Raw genomic sequence first — 19,956 nt, 5'->3', positions numbered from 1 at the left:
TGTGTCTTAATATCCTTTCTGTTCTTTACAGGCAGATAAAAAAGTTAAAAGAATATTCTTTTTTTTTATCTCAAACAGCGTGGATGTGCTAAAGAAACTGAGAGATTCTCATTAATGTTTGCTGAACTGGAACACTGTGATGCACTTGTTGAACTCTTAAAGTGGCAGTAACCTTTTTAGTGTTTCCTATACAAATGAATGTAAACTCAGTGTAATTACTTTGAAATTGTACATATTATTTCAAACAGTGACAGCTCATATCATTACTATATATACAATTTCAGGATGTAATATTAATTAATAAAATGTAAAATGTTTGTATTTTTACAAAGTAAAATTTTGATTATAATAATGATGACAAACAAATGATTAAAATATAAATATACACTTTCACATATTTTTTCAGGACAGGTTCTGTTCAGTTCGATTGCTTGTTCTGCACCTAATCAGCCTGAATGTAGCCCACTATTTTTGAAAACTTATTTGTTTGTGATTTTTATCTTATAGAGAAAGGTGTGTGAGCAACTTTGATTATTTAAACTTTGAGCATTTATATTGTGTATTAAAGAACTTTATTTTGATCAAACAATCTTTTAGAAAATAAAGAATTTTCTGTAATATTTTGTCATTTAAGTGTTATTATATCAAAATGCGATTATATTGAATTGTGAACCTCATATCGTATATATCAAACCAAATCGCAAGATATCCCATAACCATATCGCCGCATCCCTAATAATAATGGTTTATTTTATAATTAAATAAGCATAAATTAAAGGCAGTAAAAAAATACTATCATCCTGTACAAATACTTTACAATTTTAATAATATTTAAATATTGTTTTCAATTACAGCAATGAAAATGTGATTTTTTTATTTATTTTTTTATTTGTATTTTTTTGGCATTATGGTATTGAGAATTGTCATGAAAATGCAAAAAATCTTAATGGTCCTAGTAAAAGGCAAACCACCATGTAATTTCTGCTAAACATAATTTCTGTTCATATAATTTTCTGTGATATTTGACCTAGACATGTTCTTAACAGGTTTTGTGAGATTCACCCAATTTGCAAAATCAAAATTGCAGTGAAAATAAGTCAAAAAATCATTATTTATCATTTTGTTCATGTCCTTGCAATCTGTCTATATTTTTGACCTTCTACCTCAATGGTGTGAATACACTATTTGTTTTGGGCCACATGGATTTTCTCTGTATTGACATTTTTTGGCTGTTCACATCAGACTTGGATATGCGTTTTCAAGAACGTATTGATTTTCAAGTGTTTGCTTGTCTTCCTCAAAGTGTCTCCAACCAGTTGTGTGCACTGATCTGAAATGACCTGACTCTAATGCAAAATTGCTCAAACCATCACTCTTTTTTAAGGTCTAGTCATGAAAGGTGTAGTTAATCTCCAAATCCTTGCTGATAATTGATCATTTAATTGGAAATACGAAGCAAACTAATGGTCCCCTTGAAACAAAAGATGGTTTCGTCTAAAACACAAGTGGGCAAGTCTAGGCCTGCTCTTTTAGTTAATGAATAGTCATGTGGACAAAAAGTGGGAGGTCCAAAGATTTGTTGTTGGCTCCATCTAGAAGCTGACAAGGTGAGGAGAACTGGTGTAAAAAGCAACCCATACCAAATCCGTTACCTTTCCAGGAGTTGTTGTGTGAAGTTAGTTTCACTCAGAACATCAAAGAACTGAGACTTGGGGAACTCACCTGTTTTCTTTGCGTGGTCACATGACCAGACCAGTGGGAGAATCTCCCCTGTCTTCTGCCTGCCTTGTGGGATCGCTACAATGCTGTGTGTCAGTGACCTGCCTCATTACTACAGCACGGTAGGTGAGCAGTTTCACAATGATTTAATTGATTGTTCAGGAGCAATATTCATTTTTAGCTTGTTTTAAATGTTAAAAAGCCATTTTAGAGTGAGCAAAGTACTTTTTTGTGTTGCTTCATTTTTTATTCTTCAAAATTGATTTATCTTTGGAATTATTATTACGTTGCATTATTTATTATATGATTGAAAAGGTGCTATGTGATAAGACTCTTCAGTGCTATGTTATTTATGGTATATTTATAGTTTTATAGCAAGACATTTCTTTATCTACAAGATTAAATGTCTTGTTATTTATCTGATCGTTTATTATTCATAATATACATGTTATATACTAGCAAGGCTGTTTATGTTTAATTGGATTTGCAGATATAAAACGAATAGAAGTTGACTTAGAAACGGAATAATGCATCAAAAAAATTGCCTAATGTTCTAATTGTGAAATTGAAATAAAAATTTAGCATTGGAGCTTTACAGAAAACATTTAGCTGTTTTGATGCTGTAGTGAAAGTTCATATCTGTAGGACAGACACCTGTTGACTCTTCTTCATGTGTATGACATTGGTTGTGCTTTTGATTAATTGAGTTGAGTGGAAGTTGAGAGATATTGTTTGGGAAAATGAGCAAACTTAACATTTGATTGTTTTGGTTTAAGTAACCTTTTGCAGTTTGGTTCTTTCAGTTTCTCAAAACTAGATTTTAATTAGGCTAGTGTTGTCCATTTTAAGGTTTATAATCTTGTTTTACAGAATTAAAGTGAACTGGACACATAAACCTATTTAGGGTTCATTGGGTTATTAACCAGATGTAACTGACTAATGCTAAATAGATGCCTGGTTAAAACAAGTAAGCTAAAAAAATAATATAAAAAACTCATGGAAATGCTTTCTATTTACAGCAGAGGGAGCTGTTTTTACATGTTTGCGTACTAAACTTTAACAAAGCCCACTCTGAGTGCAATTGACAGAGATCTGTCAAATTCAGAGATGCTTTGAAATATTTAATTTGAAAAATTGCCTGTTCTCCTATATTGTTACAATTCACTTTCAATAAGTGTCACCATTATAATCACAATTATAATACACTATAATACTTACCTATTCATAGTTATACCTTAGAGTGTAATGCATTATAACACAAGCAAAATCCAATTTTATCTGCAGAAGTTATAATGTATTATATATATATATATATATATATATATATATATATATATATATATATATATATATATATATATATATATATATATATATAGGTATGCTTTAAGGAAAGTGGCAAAAGCAATGTCTTCTCATAAACATCCATAGATATTTTAAGTGGTTTTAAGACAAGTCGAGCTGGAAGTTAAATACAGTGCACATACACATAATACAAAATAACACCCATTCTATGTAAATTGAGATATTATGAAAAACACTTTTAAAGCTACAATGTTAAAATATATCAGAAACTCTCTCTTGAGAAAGAAATATGTATGTTGAGCACACATGTAGCCAATCTTCTTCAAGAATCAAGAATAAAAAAAAGAAAAAGAAAAAGAAAATTCAAACTGATTCTATACTGAACTCTATTCAATTAACTTGAATGTTTGTGCATCTTATTTAGAAACCTATTTTATAAATAACTTCCATTATATAAGTTTGATTGTATTGTATTGAATGTTACAAGTTTATGTTATGGCTGTTTATTAGAAGATATTGTTTTATAAAGCAGGCAAAAACCACTTATAATATGATCACGCAATAAAGCTTTTTGATTGTTTACACTATACATCACTTATACGATTAACTTCATTAACTTCTGCTGTGTTAAAATTGGATGTTGCTTGTGTTATAATGCATTATACTCTAAAGTATAATTACGAATAGGGGAAGTCTTATAATGTATTATAACTATAGTTATAATTATTTATGAGAAGTTATGGCTTATTATAAGGTGTATTATGAGACATTATGAATACAGTATAATGCATTTATAATGCCTTTACAATGCATTATAAATATGGGCTACATAGAAAGTGTTACCCTAAATGTGAATGCATTACTTCATTCATAATTAAAAATGAAACTGTATGCACATATTGTACACACAGTGCGTCTGTTCTGTTTCAACTTGTCAAAAAAGCATGTTTAAGCTTAGTAATGAGGCACACCTCTGTGTGTGTTGTTAACTCTAAAACAGTGTGCCTCACATGTACTTGTCCATTTTGATAGATCACAATGCTGGTTTTGTTTTTTCTCCCCATACTGCACTTGTATGGAAAGCCCCCTTATTTAAAAAACTATTGTGCACCTCTATTTGAAAAAGCAAGCATCACTTTTACTATTGCCCATACTTATGGCTAGGGATTTGAATGAACCCCTAAACCTAAGTATTAACTTTACCCCTGTAATCATGTGGCTTGTTGAAGAGTGTGCTATTAATTTTTGAAGCAATCAGATTTATCATTTTTGTCTGCCGTGTGCTAAAACAGGTGAACAAATATCCCATAGAAATGTAGTAACCTCAGCAATGTCTAGGAGACAGAATTTCATAGAGACTTGTGGGTGGGATATTTTCACTTGCCATTAAGTTACCACATCACTCAGAAAACCCAGTTAACCCTTTAATGCATACCTCGGGTCTTTATTGACCTGGGACCTCATTCCACCCCCTGTACCTCATGCATTTGTTTTTTTTTTATTCCCACAGCTCTTTAGTATTCCTCAATCTTTCTCTTCTGAACAATGTAAAAAAATACAAAACAAAAAAAAAAATACAAAAAAAAGCTAAATTGCAAAAAAATATTATTTTTATAACTGCTTAATTACCAAAAGTGTATAGGGTCATTAAAGACCAGAGATATGCAATAGTGTTGCTTCTTTTTTGCACCTCCATAAATCATATTTTTATGATTATTTCTAGGGCTGTCAATCAATTAAAATGTTTAATCGGATTAATTACATGGTATGCCGATTAATTAATCGAATTAATTGCATACATAAATATTTACTGAGAATAATAATAATAATAATTCAAAATATAATGATTAAATAATTATAAGTAGTTATATTTAGATAATTATATATATATATATATATATATATATATATATATATATATATATATATATATATATAATACAAATATTAATACAGATCATTAAAATGCATTACATTCTTTTGGCAAACAAGTAAAGCATTAAAAAAGACAACACAAAAAGTGGCTTTAGCAATATAATGTTTATTTCCATATTATTGAACATAAGCCTATCCATAATCCGTTTGCAATTGAATTCATCAATCAGTTCGAATTTTATAAGGGCTTTTTTCGCAGGACTCATCAATGTACACCTGCGTCAGACGGACGCTTTTGGAGTGCCTCGGTTGCGTTGTGTCATAAACATACAATTTTTAGGTTGCTGTGTCAACTTAAACGAAGTTTGAAACTTAGAAAAACACGTCTTGAGATCCCTGCCTTCGGATTTGTGCTTCATCAATCTGTGCTCGTACGTAAGAACATGTTCTCATCTTGTGTTGTCTGCTCTGGGTAAGTGTGGTTTGTTCTCTGTCTGTATAAGCTGTGCGTTGTCCTTACAGCGAGTTTTGCTTACTGTCCCCTGGAGAAAACAGGTGGCACTCCAAGCTTGAATTATGGTCCGGGGACATGATTAATTGCGTTAAGTTTTTTTAATGTGCCGGATCTCTAAAGACCCGAGTGTGCAATAATGTTTGGCAAAACACCCATGCATTTAAGGGTTAAGTTAACCATAATACAACATGTCAAAAACCACTTAGAACACTATAGCAACGACATAGCAACACCCTGGCAGCCATCCTCAACACCCTAGCATCATAGCTTTGAATTTTGCTTGGGCAAGCACCACTCGCTTCTACAGAAAATTTTAAAATTTAGTTTTCTGTTACAGTAATTCAGATTTGATACCTTGTCAGGCTTAATAAAGTGTCTTCCAGCAAGTACTCACTTGTGCAGGTGTTGTCTGACTGCGAACATGCCATAATTAGGACAATATGTGGTTCGTGTCCTTATGGACTCCACCCACTCTTATTCACTGTGTTCAGATGGATCATGACTACACAGAGGAGAGTTCTTAGGGAGATACATATTTCCATCTGAGCTTGAGAGATGAATTTCGATTATATCTTACTAAGCTTCCCGTGGTTTTATTAGTGTATCGCTTCATTCTCTTGACAGCAGAGGACATCTGATTCAGGCACTTAGAACCATGTACTTTGTGAAAAAGAAGGTAAAACTAGATTTTTACATTTACAAAGGGTGAAGATGTGGTGTTTCTTGTATGTGCACCTAGATAGCATCACAAGGTGGTTGTTAGGCTGTTCTCAGTGATTGCTAGGGCTTTGCTAGGTAGTTGTTTGGGTATCTGGGTGGTTGTTGGTTGGTTGCTTAATGGCCCAAGTCAAAAGAGGCCAACCACAGGTGTCGGTGATATTGTGGTCTCTAGATATGGCTTGAGTCCCTCTTTTTAATGCAAGTCTATGGGGATCTGTTCACCCATATTATTGTCTGGCAAGCGAGATTAGAAAAAATAGGAAATTAAAAGCACACCTCTCCTCACAAGGTGCACAATTTGAGGTATCATTTATGTCCATAGCACAAACGCTGTGATTCGAAGTTTAATATTTAGGGTTAGAGGTTTTGGAAAAAATCCTAACCCTAAGTATGAGCCTTCGCAAGAACCACAACAACTGTCATGAAAGTACATTATTTTCTATATGCTGCCAGATCTACAAAGTTGGATCTCTTTGTCTAACTCTGTTTTAAAGGTAATGTGTGTAATTTCTGACAAAATGATCACACAAGATATCAACATGCTGCTTCCAAATATTCATGTTCCTTGAAATCGACCCCATTCTGCCAAATAACTGACAAGCGGCATCCCACATCAGACATTGTTTTTGCATCAATTCAAATGTGTAATTTTCCCTGTGGCACTGATAACGTGTTGCGTGGGCAATCTCTGCTACATGATTTCTAGTCTCGTGGAAACCAGGAAGTAATCATGTTCTCAAAAGCAATGCTTAGTACGATTTGGAGATTGCATTTTTTGCTCTAAAATCTAATGTTTTACTCCTCTGATGGTTATGTTAAGGGCTGGGATTTGGATTAGGGGCTAGATTACATAAAATATGCATTCCTGTTGATTAATATGGTACACCATTAACAAATAAAGAAACAACTCACTATTGGTGCCACCCTGTGGAAATTTCACCTCAGCAACACTTCCATCTTTGGCCACAAGGGGCAGTGGTTTTGAATTTCGGTACAGACCGATTTCAGCAGCAGTTTCTACCTCCTGTCACAGAACTCAGTGTGATCAGTCTGTTTCTAAATCACTAGTGTCACCAAACAGGGCAAAAATTGACTATTGTTGAACAGTTTTCGCAAATACTCCCCCATTCTACCGTTGGTCAACAAAAATACCTCACAGAAATCACCTCTACCTTGCAAGCACAAAACATGGAGACACTTCATAATTTATGAGTTGGTGTGTTTGTAAGCTAGATAAGAGAATGGTGGGTAATTAGACATCGGACAGATTACAGTTGTGTTTTACAGCCTACCCTTCACCTGGAGGCATTGCCCCTTCCCACATACTTCCCAACACATTGTAACTGGGGCTCCAGGAGTGGAGTGGAAACTCCTCAACTTGCGTCGTATCTCCTCCCTCTTTCCTTCAGTGTCAACTTTTTGACTCCCTCCTTCACCTGTCTCCCTCCCACTGCTTTACATGTCTCACACTCCTTATCTTCTCTCTCCCCACTCAGTCTCAGTACAGCCTACTGAGCAGCACTATGGAACAGGGTTTGGGGAACCGAGCGGCTTCTACTAGTCCTTACAGCTCAGAGACCACCTCCAACGTCCCAACGCCATCACCCTACTCCCAGCCAAACTCGACCTTCGAGGCCATGTCTCCAGCCCCGGCCATCCCATCCAACACAGACTACCCTGGGCCGCACAACTTCGAGGTGACCTTCCAGCAGTCTAGCACTGCTAAGTCAGCCACCTGGACGGTGAGTAGAACGTCTCGAAGAAGTTTTGGTGCAACTGTATCACGTGTGAAATGCTGTCGATATTCTTCACAAACCCATTCAAGCACACAACGGTTTTCACATACTCAGTGGCACTCTTCCTTTCAAACTCCGAACACAACTTCTGCTCTTCTCTTTTTTCACACTCTTTTGCACTTTTTCTTTTGCACTTTTTACTTTCACATTTTCTTTCTTCTTTCTTTCTTTCTTTCTTTCTTGCTTTCACATTAGCTTTTTCACACTTTTTCTTTTGAAATTTCTTTCTTTTGCACTTTCTTTCGCATTTTTTCTTTCTTTTTTCCTTTCACATTTTCTTCCACATTTTCTTTCACACTTTTTCTTTCTTTTGAATTTTCTTTCTTTCTTTCACACGTTCTTACACACTTTTTCACACTTTTTCTTTTGAACTTTCTTTTGCACTTTTGCATTTTTCTTTATATTTTTCTTTATTTTTTCCTTTCTTTCACACTCTTTCTTTTGCATTTTTTTCTTTTGCACTTTTTCACACTTTCTTTTTCTTTGTTTTTATTTCTTTTGCACTATCTTTCTTTCTTTCAGACTTTCTTTCTTTCTTTCTGCTCTCATTTTGTTTCCTAAACTGACACCGTCTGTTCTTTTGATAATTTAATAATTAAAAAAGAGTGAAAACTTATCATTTTATAGTGTCAGTTTAAATGGCCTCATCAAAAATGTGTTGACTATTACCTTTTGGAACTTGTAAGAAAGCCTTTGAAAATGTTTGTATATAATGATATACTGTACTGTAATTATTTTCACGTGGTTCTTCAGTAAATTGTTGAGGAGGTTACTCTAATTTAAAAACTGAATTTTCTACATTTTTCATAGTTTTGTCAGATATTGAGGTATTTTCCATGTTAGTGGACCAAAGCAATTTGTTATTGTTGCGATTATTGATTATTCCATGTAAAACATTATTGTACACTGAAAAAAAAAAAAAAAAAATGGTAGCAATTGTCACCTCAAGGATCTATTTCTACTAGATCTAACCCACACTATCCAGCTTATGGGGGTTTTTGAGACACAGATACTATGAAATGTGAATTACTTTAAGTCTACATAAAAACACGTGTTAGACCAACAATATTCTCCCAAATATTGTCACAACTAGCCAACAGAGTTGTCCGCACGAACAGTTTTATACTGAACAATGTTGCTGATTTGCGAGTTCCCAACATGCATTGCGACATTAATCAATTATGCAGTTAGTTTTATAGGCTTTTTTTTTTTTTTTTTTTTTTTTGTGTGTGTTTATTGACTTTATTATGCTGTTTTTGTTGCCACTGTTAAATCAGTTGTTGTGTGGTAATGTTAGGAGCTCATCTTTTAACTTAACGTGGTTTGTTTATTGTCACCGTTATTGAAGTTTGTGTGTTAATGGATGAGGTCTTTTGTGTGTCTATGTCAAACAATTGTACGTACTACCTTGCCTTGCCTTAAAATAAAAATTCTCATATTGCGAATTTATAGTTGTCTGAACAAGAAATTAATAGTTCTCTCAATAAGAATTTGTGCATTTAGTGAATCAAAAAATTCACATTGACTAAACAAAGCAGTGTTACTGAGGACAATTATTAAACAGTTGTTGAGAGAACTCAAAAATCTTATTGCATCACGTTGCCTTGGTTTTTTAAGTTTGTTCAACAATTATTTTTTTACAGTGCATAAAAAATACTTCCATTTTAGTATTTAGATTAAAAATATTTTTAATTTGAATAAAAACAGTTAATTTAGATATTAGCACACAAAGCAAATTTTTTAAGTTACTTGCAAAAAACTTTTTTACAGTGCCGTAAAAAAAAAGCCAGTGCTATGCGGTTGCTAAGGTGTTCAAAGTGTTTTTTGCATATTTCTGTGTGGTTGGGCTTGATTGGCTTGGCCTGGGTGGTTAGGCCAATACAAGATGGTTGCTTACTTGGTCAAATGTTTCTGTGATATTCTGGTCTCTAGATATGCCTTGGGTCCCTCCTTCAATGTGGAGTTTTTTTTTTGTTGTTGTTGTTGTTGTTGTTTTTCTTGCATGTTTTATCATCCACAAGGTAAAAATAGTCAGTCTAATCTCTTGAAAAATGAATGCACACCTCTCCTCAACAAGCTGCAAAATTTGAGGTATCATTCAGGTCCGTAGTGCAACCATTGTGGACAAGTCATGTGTTGACGTTTATTCAAATCCCTGAGCAAAAGTAATAGTCTGATTAATTCCAACAGTCATGATTGCCTTTGTCTTTTCATATACATGTGTGGTGTCCACAGTAATGCCAAGCAGAGAGTCCTGAAACCAGTCAATGTTTTCCCCTATATTGAGTGTCGCCATGCAGAAAAGTGCTGCATCAGTCTATTGTAGAGTTGACCCTCTGAAACAGGAGAGGGGGCTCTTTCCTGTGTCGGGTGTCTCTTAGGCTGTTTGTTGGATGAAGTCAGGCGTGAGGCTTGCTCTCTGACTTTATGTGGAAGTGTAAGGTAATAGCGGTACCAGGAAGGTGAGTGCTATGGCCATCACTCAGTGTGTGCCTGTGAAGACTGTCACCTTTGACGCGCCACGTTCCACTCTATTCTCAAAGACTGGACCTCTGTCATCAACACTAACAAGAGGAGAAGCTTCCAAAATGGGCAGGATTGAGTTTCAAGCGCAGATTGCTGTTTACAGTTTAGGATAAAGAGAAGCAGGTTCTAAATTTGAGGGTGAGGCACCTCTGTTAGAATCATAGTAGCAAAGCTACACAATAATACCAGCATATACAGTATCTTGTCTCTATATCGGCTCTTCATTACATTTGTGTGGGAATATTCTTTCCTCATTCTAAACGGACCAGCATATCTGATTTCACATATTCCTGATGTGATGGTCATTGTCCAAAAGTCTGTGGCCCCTATTGAACATGATTTTATTTTGTATGTCTGTAATGTACTACATTGTTTTCATTTTAAATTATAAGTTCAGCAAAACAATTTGAGTTGTATTGCAAATGAATATTAATTTTAGAATTTCTTAATATTTGATTTGTCTTTTGCTTTAATGACAGCAAGCACTCGAGCTGATATGGGCTCCAAGTTTGTGCAAAACCTGATGAATCTTAAATATTTCTTTCTTTTCTTTTTTTCAGTTTCAACGCTAGGAATAAATTGGAGTGAGGTTTACTTAAAAAAAACCTAGGAAACAATTTTCATGTGGAAATTGCTAGTAAATTTAACAGACAATTTTTTCAAGTAAAGGCTACACACAATTCTGGCTTTAATTAGAAGTTCTTAAGCAGAGTTTACTTTGATATATTCTTGGGCCATATTTTGTTTGTACATTTTACTTAAGCAATGTAGTACTGAATTATGCCATGCTATTAAAAGTATACTGGCATTTTAATGCTTTTTTAAAACATACTTAATCATGTACCACATGACATACAGAAGCCTTACACATTAAATCTTATTGCATGCTTTGTAGTCTATTAGACAATATCACCTTGCTTTAATGGCGATAGAAACAAGATACAGAGCTGTGCACAAAGACCGCAACACTTGGTGCATAAAACATGATGACGGTAACAATCAACAGATTTTTTCAATCATGAACAGGTAATTTTGAGTAGGAAATGAAATTCACAAAACTTCACAAAACAAGAAGTTACCAAACTTAACAACAAAATCAACAATAAAACTGGTGTAAATCAACTTGCAAACAGTGAAACCATGCAAACTCATGAATTATTCAAGCCTGGTGCATGCTGGGAACACCAGCTTCGAAAATTTAACTTATTTAATTTATTCACCTTGAATTTACTCAAATTAGCAAATAAATATGACAATGTTTTCTCCATTAGGATTCATACATTACATTGTAAAGATAACAAACAATCATAAATAATATTTACTAATAAGCTAGAGCTTTCATTTTTACATGTTTACATGAATTTAAGTACAAATGTAGAATTTACTTAATATTTTCAAGTTCACACTTAAACTAACTTAATAACTGTAGAAAGTACTTAATCTTTTCTGCTATATTTACTTCACCACAAAATATATATATATTTTTTTCAATGAAGGTTTGAATTTGATTTTGCATCCCAAATTTTCAATGTAGTCTCAGACTTGGACCCTATTGAATGACATTTCTTAAAAGTCATACATAACTAACCCAGTCTCATGGCACGTTGTAATAGTAGTATGAGATGGTGAAATCATCTTAGAAAAATATCTTAGCTCAGTAGGTCCTTAAAATGCAAGTGGATACAATCTTTGAAGCTCCTAAAAGAACAGACAGTCAGCATAAACGTCATCCATACAACTCCACTGGTTAAATGAAGAAGAAAGGAAGTCATACACACCTGGGATGGCATTAGGGTGAGTAAGTGATGAGAGAATTTTCATTTTTGGGTGAACTACCCCTTTAACGATTCCGGTTCCTTAACGGTTCCATTAATGATTCCAGTAGCCATTCTTTTAGTACTTTTGAGGAAGAATTATTTGGAAATAAGAAATACAGTTCTTATTGCATTTACTGCCCTCAGCAGTCTGATGCCAAATGATATAATTACAGATGTCTACAGAGCAGATATAACAAATCAGAAATAAATGTAATACAATTCTAAACGTAAAAGGCATGCTCGCCTACTTTTTAGAGGCATAATGGAATCCAATAATTGATCCTCACTATATATTAAATAAAAAAATCAGAACAATCTTCATCCATTAATTTATTGTTTTTATACAGTTCCACTGACAACATCAAAACTCATGTGTATCTTTAACTAGTCATATGAACAAGCAGTTAGTAACTGCACTGCCTGACTGAAGTCTCACAGGTCTGATGTACAGCATCAAATAAACAGTAACAGTTCCAGAGACCGTTTAGACTGTATTATGTAGTCTAATGTTGTACTTCATTTCGAGTTGGAATTTCATAACTTACGCATCAGTATAAGATTAATTCAGTAACCACTGATAAAAATAACCGACTCGGAGTAATTTGTTCCGGAATCGGTCTACACCGGAAGCGCCAGATGTTGCACATTGTAGATTCAAACAGGCGGCACATAAGAGTCACTTGAGTCCACTACTAATGCAGCCTGATCTCACATAAAAATCGGCAAGTGTGTGCCGATTTTTCTTTGGCCGAAATCGGTATACGTTGACCGAATTTGAAAACACTGCCTCTAGAGGCTAAAGCGGTAAGTGTTTCAGAGCATATAAACAAGTGTGACATCCATTTATATCCAGGAGAGGTTGCCAGAAGCCAGTTGAGAAGACACTCTCTCAGTTCATCTCTTTGAAAGCACCACAACAACAAAAAATACCATTAACCATGACATTTTTAATCACAGTTAATAGTAAAACCGTATAATTATTGTAATAGCTGTACAAATGTTGCTACTATTGCTAATTTCTTGCTACAGTTTTCTGTTTAACCAACTCTAAAGGCCATTCAAAAGTTTACTTTATCTTCCAGAAGAAAAAAAAAAAAAGGATTATTGCCAAAATATGCAGAATGTCAATCTATCCTCAAACTCTGGGAATTTCCAGGCAAAATATAAAGGCTTTGGGCTGAGGATATGTGGGATTACTGTGTAAATGGAAAGTGACTCACTGTGTGGCGGACTGAAAGGTTAAAACACAGCACTTCTGGGCTTGTGTAGCCTCTGGATGCTTTGGGAGTTTCATGTGGGCATATTGACAGTAATCTACTTGATCCGCAGTGTGTTTCTCACAGCTACCTGAAACAGCATTCCTCTTAGTCCACCTCATGGATAAACCATTTGGGAGTTCTGAGTATTACACCATCCACTGTGAATTGGGGTAATGTTTCCAATACAGTTCTCCAGCCTTCCTCATGTGTTTTTCAATGGTATTATACTTGCAGTTGTTTTAATAGGTAAAAACTAAAGTCATTACTTCTCATTATCTACCCAAACTTCTCATTTAAAGGAAAAAATTAAATTCCTGTCATCATTTACATACCTTCATGTTGTTCCAAACCCATATGACTTTCTTTCCTGCGTGGAAAACAAAATTAACTCTTTTTTTCTTTTTTTTTTTTTTTAGTGGCTGTCAATCGATTAATATTTTTAATCGAATTAATTACATGAAAAAGTCCCTCAAATAACAATAATTTAATATGTAATGATGAAATAATGATAAATAGTTATATTTAAATAATTACAAATCAAATATATACAGTATATTATAAAAAATAATAATTCAGATAATTAAAATGCATTACATTATTGTGGCAGACGAGTAAAGCATTGATAAGACAAAAAGTGGCTTTAGAATCTAATATTGTTTATTTCAATATTATTGAACATAAGTCTATCATTGCCCTACAGTTCACAGAAACCCATTTTGCAATTGAATTCATCAATTTTTCCGAGATATAATATTAGGGATTTTCTAAGGGTACTACAAAGTACATCTGCATCAGACAGATGCTTTGGAGCGCCTCACTTTGGATGCATCGCGTCATAAACATTCTGTTTTTAGGTTGCTGTGTCAAGTTAAATGTAGTTTAAAAACACGTCTTGAGATCCCTGCATTCTAATTTGCGCTCCATCAAGTGTTTGAATGTAAGAACGCATTCTTATATTGTGCTGTCTGTTGTGTGGTTTGTTCTCTGTATAAGCTGCACATTGCCTATACAGCTGGAGTTTCGCTTACTGCCCCCTGGAGAAAACAGGTGGTACTTCAAGCTTGAATTGCTCCGATGGTAGGAATATTCCTCATGGTCCAAGGACATGATTAATTGTGTAATTTTTAATGTGTTTACTTTTTTATATAATTAATCGCGTTGAATTAACGCGTTAAATCGACGGCCCTGCTTTTTTTTTTTTTTTTTTTTACATACAATGGGAAGTGAAAGGGGGCAGACACAGTCAAGCTTCAAAAATGTCAAAAAGAAAAAGATTTCATAGAAGCAGTCCATATGATTACAGGGCGTTTTACATGGAACACAATAGGTGGCAAGCTTTTAAAACTAACAAGCTAAACAAAATAAAATGGCTATGGTGGAGAGGAATATATTCAGTGAATAAAAACTTACATTTCAGTCTGTTGCTCAAACAAAGCTATGATATGTCTTGGAATATTGTGCACAAGTCATATAGACTACTTTTATGATACTCTAATGGCACTTTTCTATTTTTTTTACAGCCCCTGGTCACTGTATGCTTTCATTGTATGAAAAGAACATTCAAGACTTTATTCAGAATATCTCCTTTTTTGTTCAATATAAGAAAGAAAGTCATATAGGTTAGGAACAACATAATGGTAAGTAAATAATCCCAGAATTTTTTTTTTTTTTTTTGGTTGAGCTATTCCTTTAAATGTCCAATGTCCCTGTCCTTGGTTCTGAACTCCTCTGTTCACTCCACACGTTTGTTTCGTAAAAGACATTGTACAAGCTCTTAAAGGTGAGGCTTTCTTAATCTGAAAACCGTCACAATAAACAAAATTTGTAAGGGTCATTTTCTGTTTGCTTACTGAATCATGTCTGTTTCTGTCTGGGCTATTGCCTCTGTGCTTTTTAGGGCCCCAAGTATGGTATGATATCACTGAGTGAATCATTAAAACTAATTGTGCGTTAAGGATAACTGTTTAAAAGCTCGCACTCAAATGCACATTACAGAGGCTTAAAGCAAGATATGTCATAAGGAATGAAAATGAGTTCTGACACCTCCGAATTTCCAATAAAGACCCCGACACTTTTTTTCATTGTTGGCATATAAGTAAGGCAAGCCTTAGCATGTCTTCACTTCTGGAGTATTTGAGGCTGCTCTTCTTAGCTTTTACCCTCATAGTCAGTGAGCGGGTCTAAACACGCCCCAAAGCCTGGGCATCCTTCCTCCTGAAATGACAAAACCTACACAACTGATGAGAGGGATTTCATACAAACACGGCATTGCAAACTTATAGATGTAAGAACACATTTAGCTTACTCTGTTGGTCCATCCTTACAGTTTAGTTCTGTCTTATTCACTATGACCTAAATTCCCAAACACGATCCTACTTGAAGGTTTGAGATGTCAGTTAGTGACAGCAGGACATCTGAAACTAGTTTGAACAACATTTATCTATTTCTTTTATAATTATTATACCTTTTATGACCTCATCATAATAAGATAATATATGGAATATTTAAAGTTTTGAAAAAAAATAAATAATATGTCACGCTGCAGAACTGATAAAATGAACTGCAAAAAAAAAGCTAAAAGGTGATTAATAATGATGAAAAAAATGGTGAACATTTGCAGCACATAAAATATACACTTTTATTTAACATATATCAGTGTTTCTTTAACTTCAGGTACTTTTAGCACTATGGATTTCTAGAAAGTAAAGTCTTGTTAAAACATTTTTCACTCTCTCACAAATGTTTACAATTTGACTTCTAACAATGTTCAAGAGTGTATGTACATGCATTGCAGGAGATTTGTGATTTTTGTGATTTTTTCTGAAATTCATGATAATTCCCACCACAGTGTAATTTTCCTACAGTACCCCTTTACATAGCCCCTTAGAAGACAGAGCAGGATTTTATTTTCTGTAATAGTTTTACATGACCTCGCAATAAATTTTGTGTTCCCTCGCAATAATTTTGCTTGCCTCTCGCAATAGTTTGCGTTCCCTTGCAATACGTTTCGTGTGCCCTCGCAATAGTTTGTGTTCCCTCGCAATAAGTTTTGCGTTCCCTCGTAATAATTTGCGTTCCCTCACAATATGTTTTGCATTCCCTCTCAATAGTTAGCGTTTTCTTGCAATACGTTTTGCATTCCCTCTCAATAAGTTTGCATTCCCTCACAATAAGTTTTGCGTTCCCTCACAATAACTTTAACATGCCATTGCAATAGTTTGCCTTCCATTGCGATAAGTTTTGTGTGCACTCGCAATAGTTTGCGTTCCCTCACAACAAGTTTTGCATTCCCTCGTGATAAGTTTTGCTTTCCCTCGCAATAAGTTTTGAGTGCCTTCACAATAGTTTGCATTCCCTCACAATAAGCTTTGCATTCCCTCGTAATAATTTGCATTCCCTCACAATAGTTTGCGTTCCCTTGCAATAAGTGTAGCGTACCCTCGCAATAGTTTGTGTTCCCTCGCAACAAGCTTTGCGTTCCCTCGCAATACGTTTTTTGTTCCCTCGCAAAAAGTTTTGTGTGCCTTCACAATAATTTGCATTCCCTCGCAATAAGTTTTGCGTGCCTTTGCAGTAGTTTGCATTCTCTCGCAATAAGTTTTGCATTCCCCCACAATAGTTTGCGTTCCCTCACACTAAGTTTGCATTCCCTCACAATAAGTTTTGTGTTCCCTCACAATAGTTTGCGTTCCCTTGCAATAGTTTGTGTTCCCTCACTATAAGTTTTGCTTTCCCTCTCAATAAGTTTGCATTCCCTCACAATAAGTTTTATGTTCCCTCAAAATAACTTTTGCATGCCCTTGCAATAAGTTTTGAGTGCCTTCACAGTAGTTTACGTTCCCTCGCAATAAGTTTTGCATTCCCTTGCAATAGTTTGCATTCTCTCACAATAAGGTTTGCATTCCCTCGTAATAATTTTCTTTCCCTCGCAATAAGTTTTGCATTTCCTCTCAATAGTTTGCGTTTTCTTGCAATAAGTTTTGCATTCCCTTGCAATAAGTTTTGCATGCCTTTGCAATAGTTTGCATTCCCTCGCAACAAGCTTTACATTCCCTCGCAATAAATTTTACGTTCCAGCGCAATAAGTTTTGCGTGCCCTCGCAATAGTTTGTGTTCCCTCGTAATACGTTTTTCATTCCCTCGCAATAGTTTGTGTTCCCTCGCAATAAGTTTGTGTTCCCTCAAAATAAGTTTTGCATTCCCTCGCAATAGTTTGCATTCCCTCGCAATAATTTTTGCATTCCCTTGCAATAGTTTGCATTCCCTCGCAATACGTTTGCGTTCCCTCACAATATGTTTTGCGTTCCATTGCAATAAGTTTTGCATTCTCTTGCCATTGATTGTGTTCCCTCACAGTAAGTTTTGCGTGCCCTTGCAATAAGTTTTGCGTTCCCTTGCAATAGTTTGCGTTCTCTCGCAATAAGTTTTGCGTTCCCTTGCAATAAGTTTTGCATTCTCTTGCAATAAGTTTTGCATTCTCTTGCAATAGTTTGAGTTCCCATGCAGTAAGTTTTGCATGCCCTTGCAATAACTTTTGCGTTCCCTTGCAATAGTTTGCGTTCCCTCGCAATAAGTTTTGCGTGCCCTCGCAATACGTTTTGAGTGCCTCTCACAATAAGTTTTGCGTTCCCTCTGAATAGATTGCATTCCCTCGCAATAAGTTTTGCGTGCCCTCACTATAGTTTGCATTCCCTAGAAATATCTTGTGTTCTCTCGCAATAATTTTTGCGTTCCCTTGCAATAAGTTTTGCGTTCCCTCTAATAGTTTGCGTTCCCTCACAATAAGTTTTACGTGCCCTCACAATAGTTTGCATTCTCTTGCAATATCTTGCGTTCTCTCACAATAATTTTACCAAAAATGTACCATGGTTTTACTGCAGTAACCATATTTCAACAATGATATTCAAAGTGAAACTGTACTAATAATACAGGAAAACTAAAACTATGGTAATAAAAATCATAATTTTGTGATAATTTTGGTTTTACTATACAAATACCACAGTTTAACTATGGTTTTCCTATAGTAATGTTTTAGAGATTAACCATGGCAATTCTTGTGGTTACTCTGGTTTTACAAAAAATATTGTTGTAAAACCATAATAACCAAAAAACTTCGATTTTTATTACCATAGTTTAATTTTCCTGTATTATTACTATGCACATCAGGATTAAACTGAAACATTCAAAAACAGTTTTGGTACACTTTAATTATAATTTGGAACTAAATGTTCCTACATTGAGTATTTGAACAAAACAAGAATTGTTTTAAGAAAAATGGGATGCCCCTCCTAAATGAGGAATACTTGTTTCCACATGTCAGCAAACTGTTGCAGCCAACTACAAAGTCAGGCTCTCAAAATATATGGAAATCAGTTATGTACCTTGAACTCAGACAAGGCTGACAGTTTCTTTCTGCGTGAATCTGAAAAGCTTGAGAATAAATGTGATTAATGTGTGAACGGCTTGAAATGTTTGAAACTTAACCTACAATCATGATACGGTTTGGTTATTTAGATATGTGAACATATCAAATTCTTGCATTGGTGTAGAGTTTCCAGAATGTGACAACATATAGCAAAGTCTTCATCACCAGCAAATGAGTAAGGGATAATGTAGTCAGTCGGTCATCAGGACTATTTTGTGATATTTTGTGGCATATTAATGTATAAAACAAAGTTTTGTAGTTCTAGTAGGTTGTTTATAGTAGGTTGTAGGTAGTATATTAACATTATTAATCATATACACAGTTGTGAATTGTGAAATATACAGACACTAAAATTGCATCCCATAATGCCTGAAATGCTGTTACCGTAATTTTTTCGGTAAAATACTGGTAACCACAGCTGCCATTTTTTCCATAAATTTAATAGAATTGTTTTTACAGTGTGGCTGACTGTTTATGATCTCGTTTTTTTACACATCTACTTAACAAATAAATCAATAAATGGACATGAAAAATGTATTTGAGTTTAAATTGTGTTATTATTAGGGATGTACCGATGTATCAGGCACTGAAAAATTCTGAAAAGTCCTCACATTGTGCTAAAACATCTTAAAACTGTGGAGGGTGTAGTAAGGGACCGTCTGAAAAGTCCTCACATAAAACTGTGGAGGGTGTGGTAATGGACCGTCTGAAAAGTCCTCACATTGTGCTAAAACATGCTAAAACTGTGGAGAGTGTGGTAAGAGACCATCTGAAAAGTCCTCACATTGTGCTAAAACATGCTAAAACTGTGGAGGGTGTGGTAAGAGACCGTCTGAAAAGTCCTCACATAGTGCTAAAACGTCTTAAAACTGTGGAGTGTGTGGTAAGAGGCCGTCTGAAAAGTCCTCACATTGTGCTAAAATATGCTAAAACTGTGGAGGGTGTGGTAAGGGACCGTCTGAAAAGTCCTCACATTGTGCTAAAACGTGCTAAAACTGTG

At 34.8% G+C, this 19,956-nt stretch overlaps 1 protein-coding gene across 2 annotated transcripts in view; it reads left to right on the top strand.

Moving 5' to 3' along the window:
* Positions 1 to 1,685: 1,685 nt before the first annotated feature.
* tp73 (tumor protein p73) overlaps positions 1,686 to 19,956 on the top strand; it is a 60,136-nt gene continuing 41,865 nt past the window's right edge. Inside the window, exons 1-2 of one of the 2 annotated variants that reach the window (XM_051652465.1) lie at positions 1,686 to 1,841; positions 7,630 to 7,875. In XM_051652465.1, coding sequence (XP_051508425.1) covers positions 1,803 to 1,841; positions 7,630 to 7,875 — 285 coding nt within the window. In that variant the 5' untranslated portion in view covers positions 1,686 to 1,802. The remainder of the gene's footprint in view (positions 1,842 to 7,629; positions 7,876 to 19,956) is intronic. The other variant, XM_051652464.1, reaches the window with a different exon arrangement.

The sequence above is a fragment of the Myxocyprinus asiaticus genome, chromosome 24 (assembly GCF_019703515.2).
Source record: "Myxocyprinus asiaticus isolate MX2 ecotype Aquarium Trade chromosome 24, UBuf_Myxa_2, whole genome shotgun sequence".
NCBI lineage: Eukaryota > Metazoa > Chordata > Actinopteri > Cypriniformes > Catostomidae > Myxocyprinus > Myxocyprinus asiaticus.
This window is presented reverse-complemented; position numbering and strand designations above follow the sequence as displayed.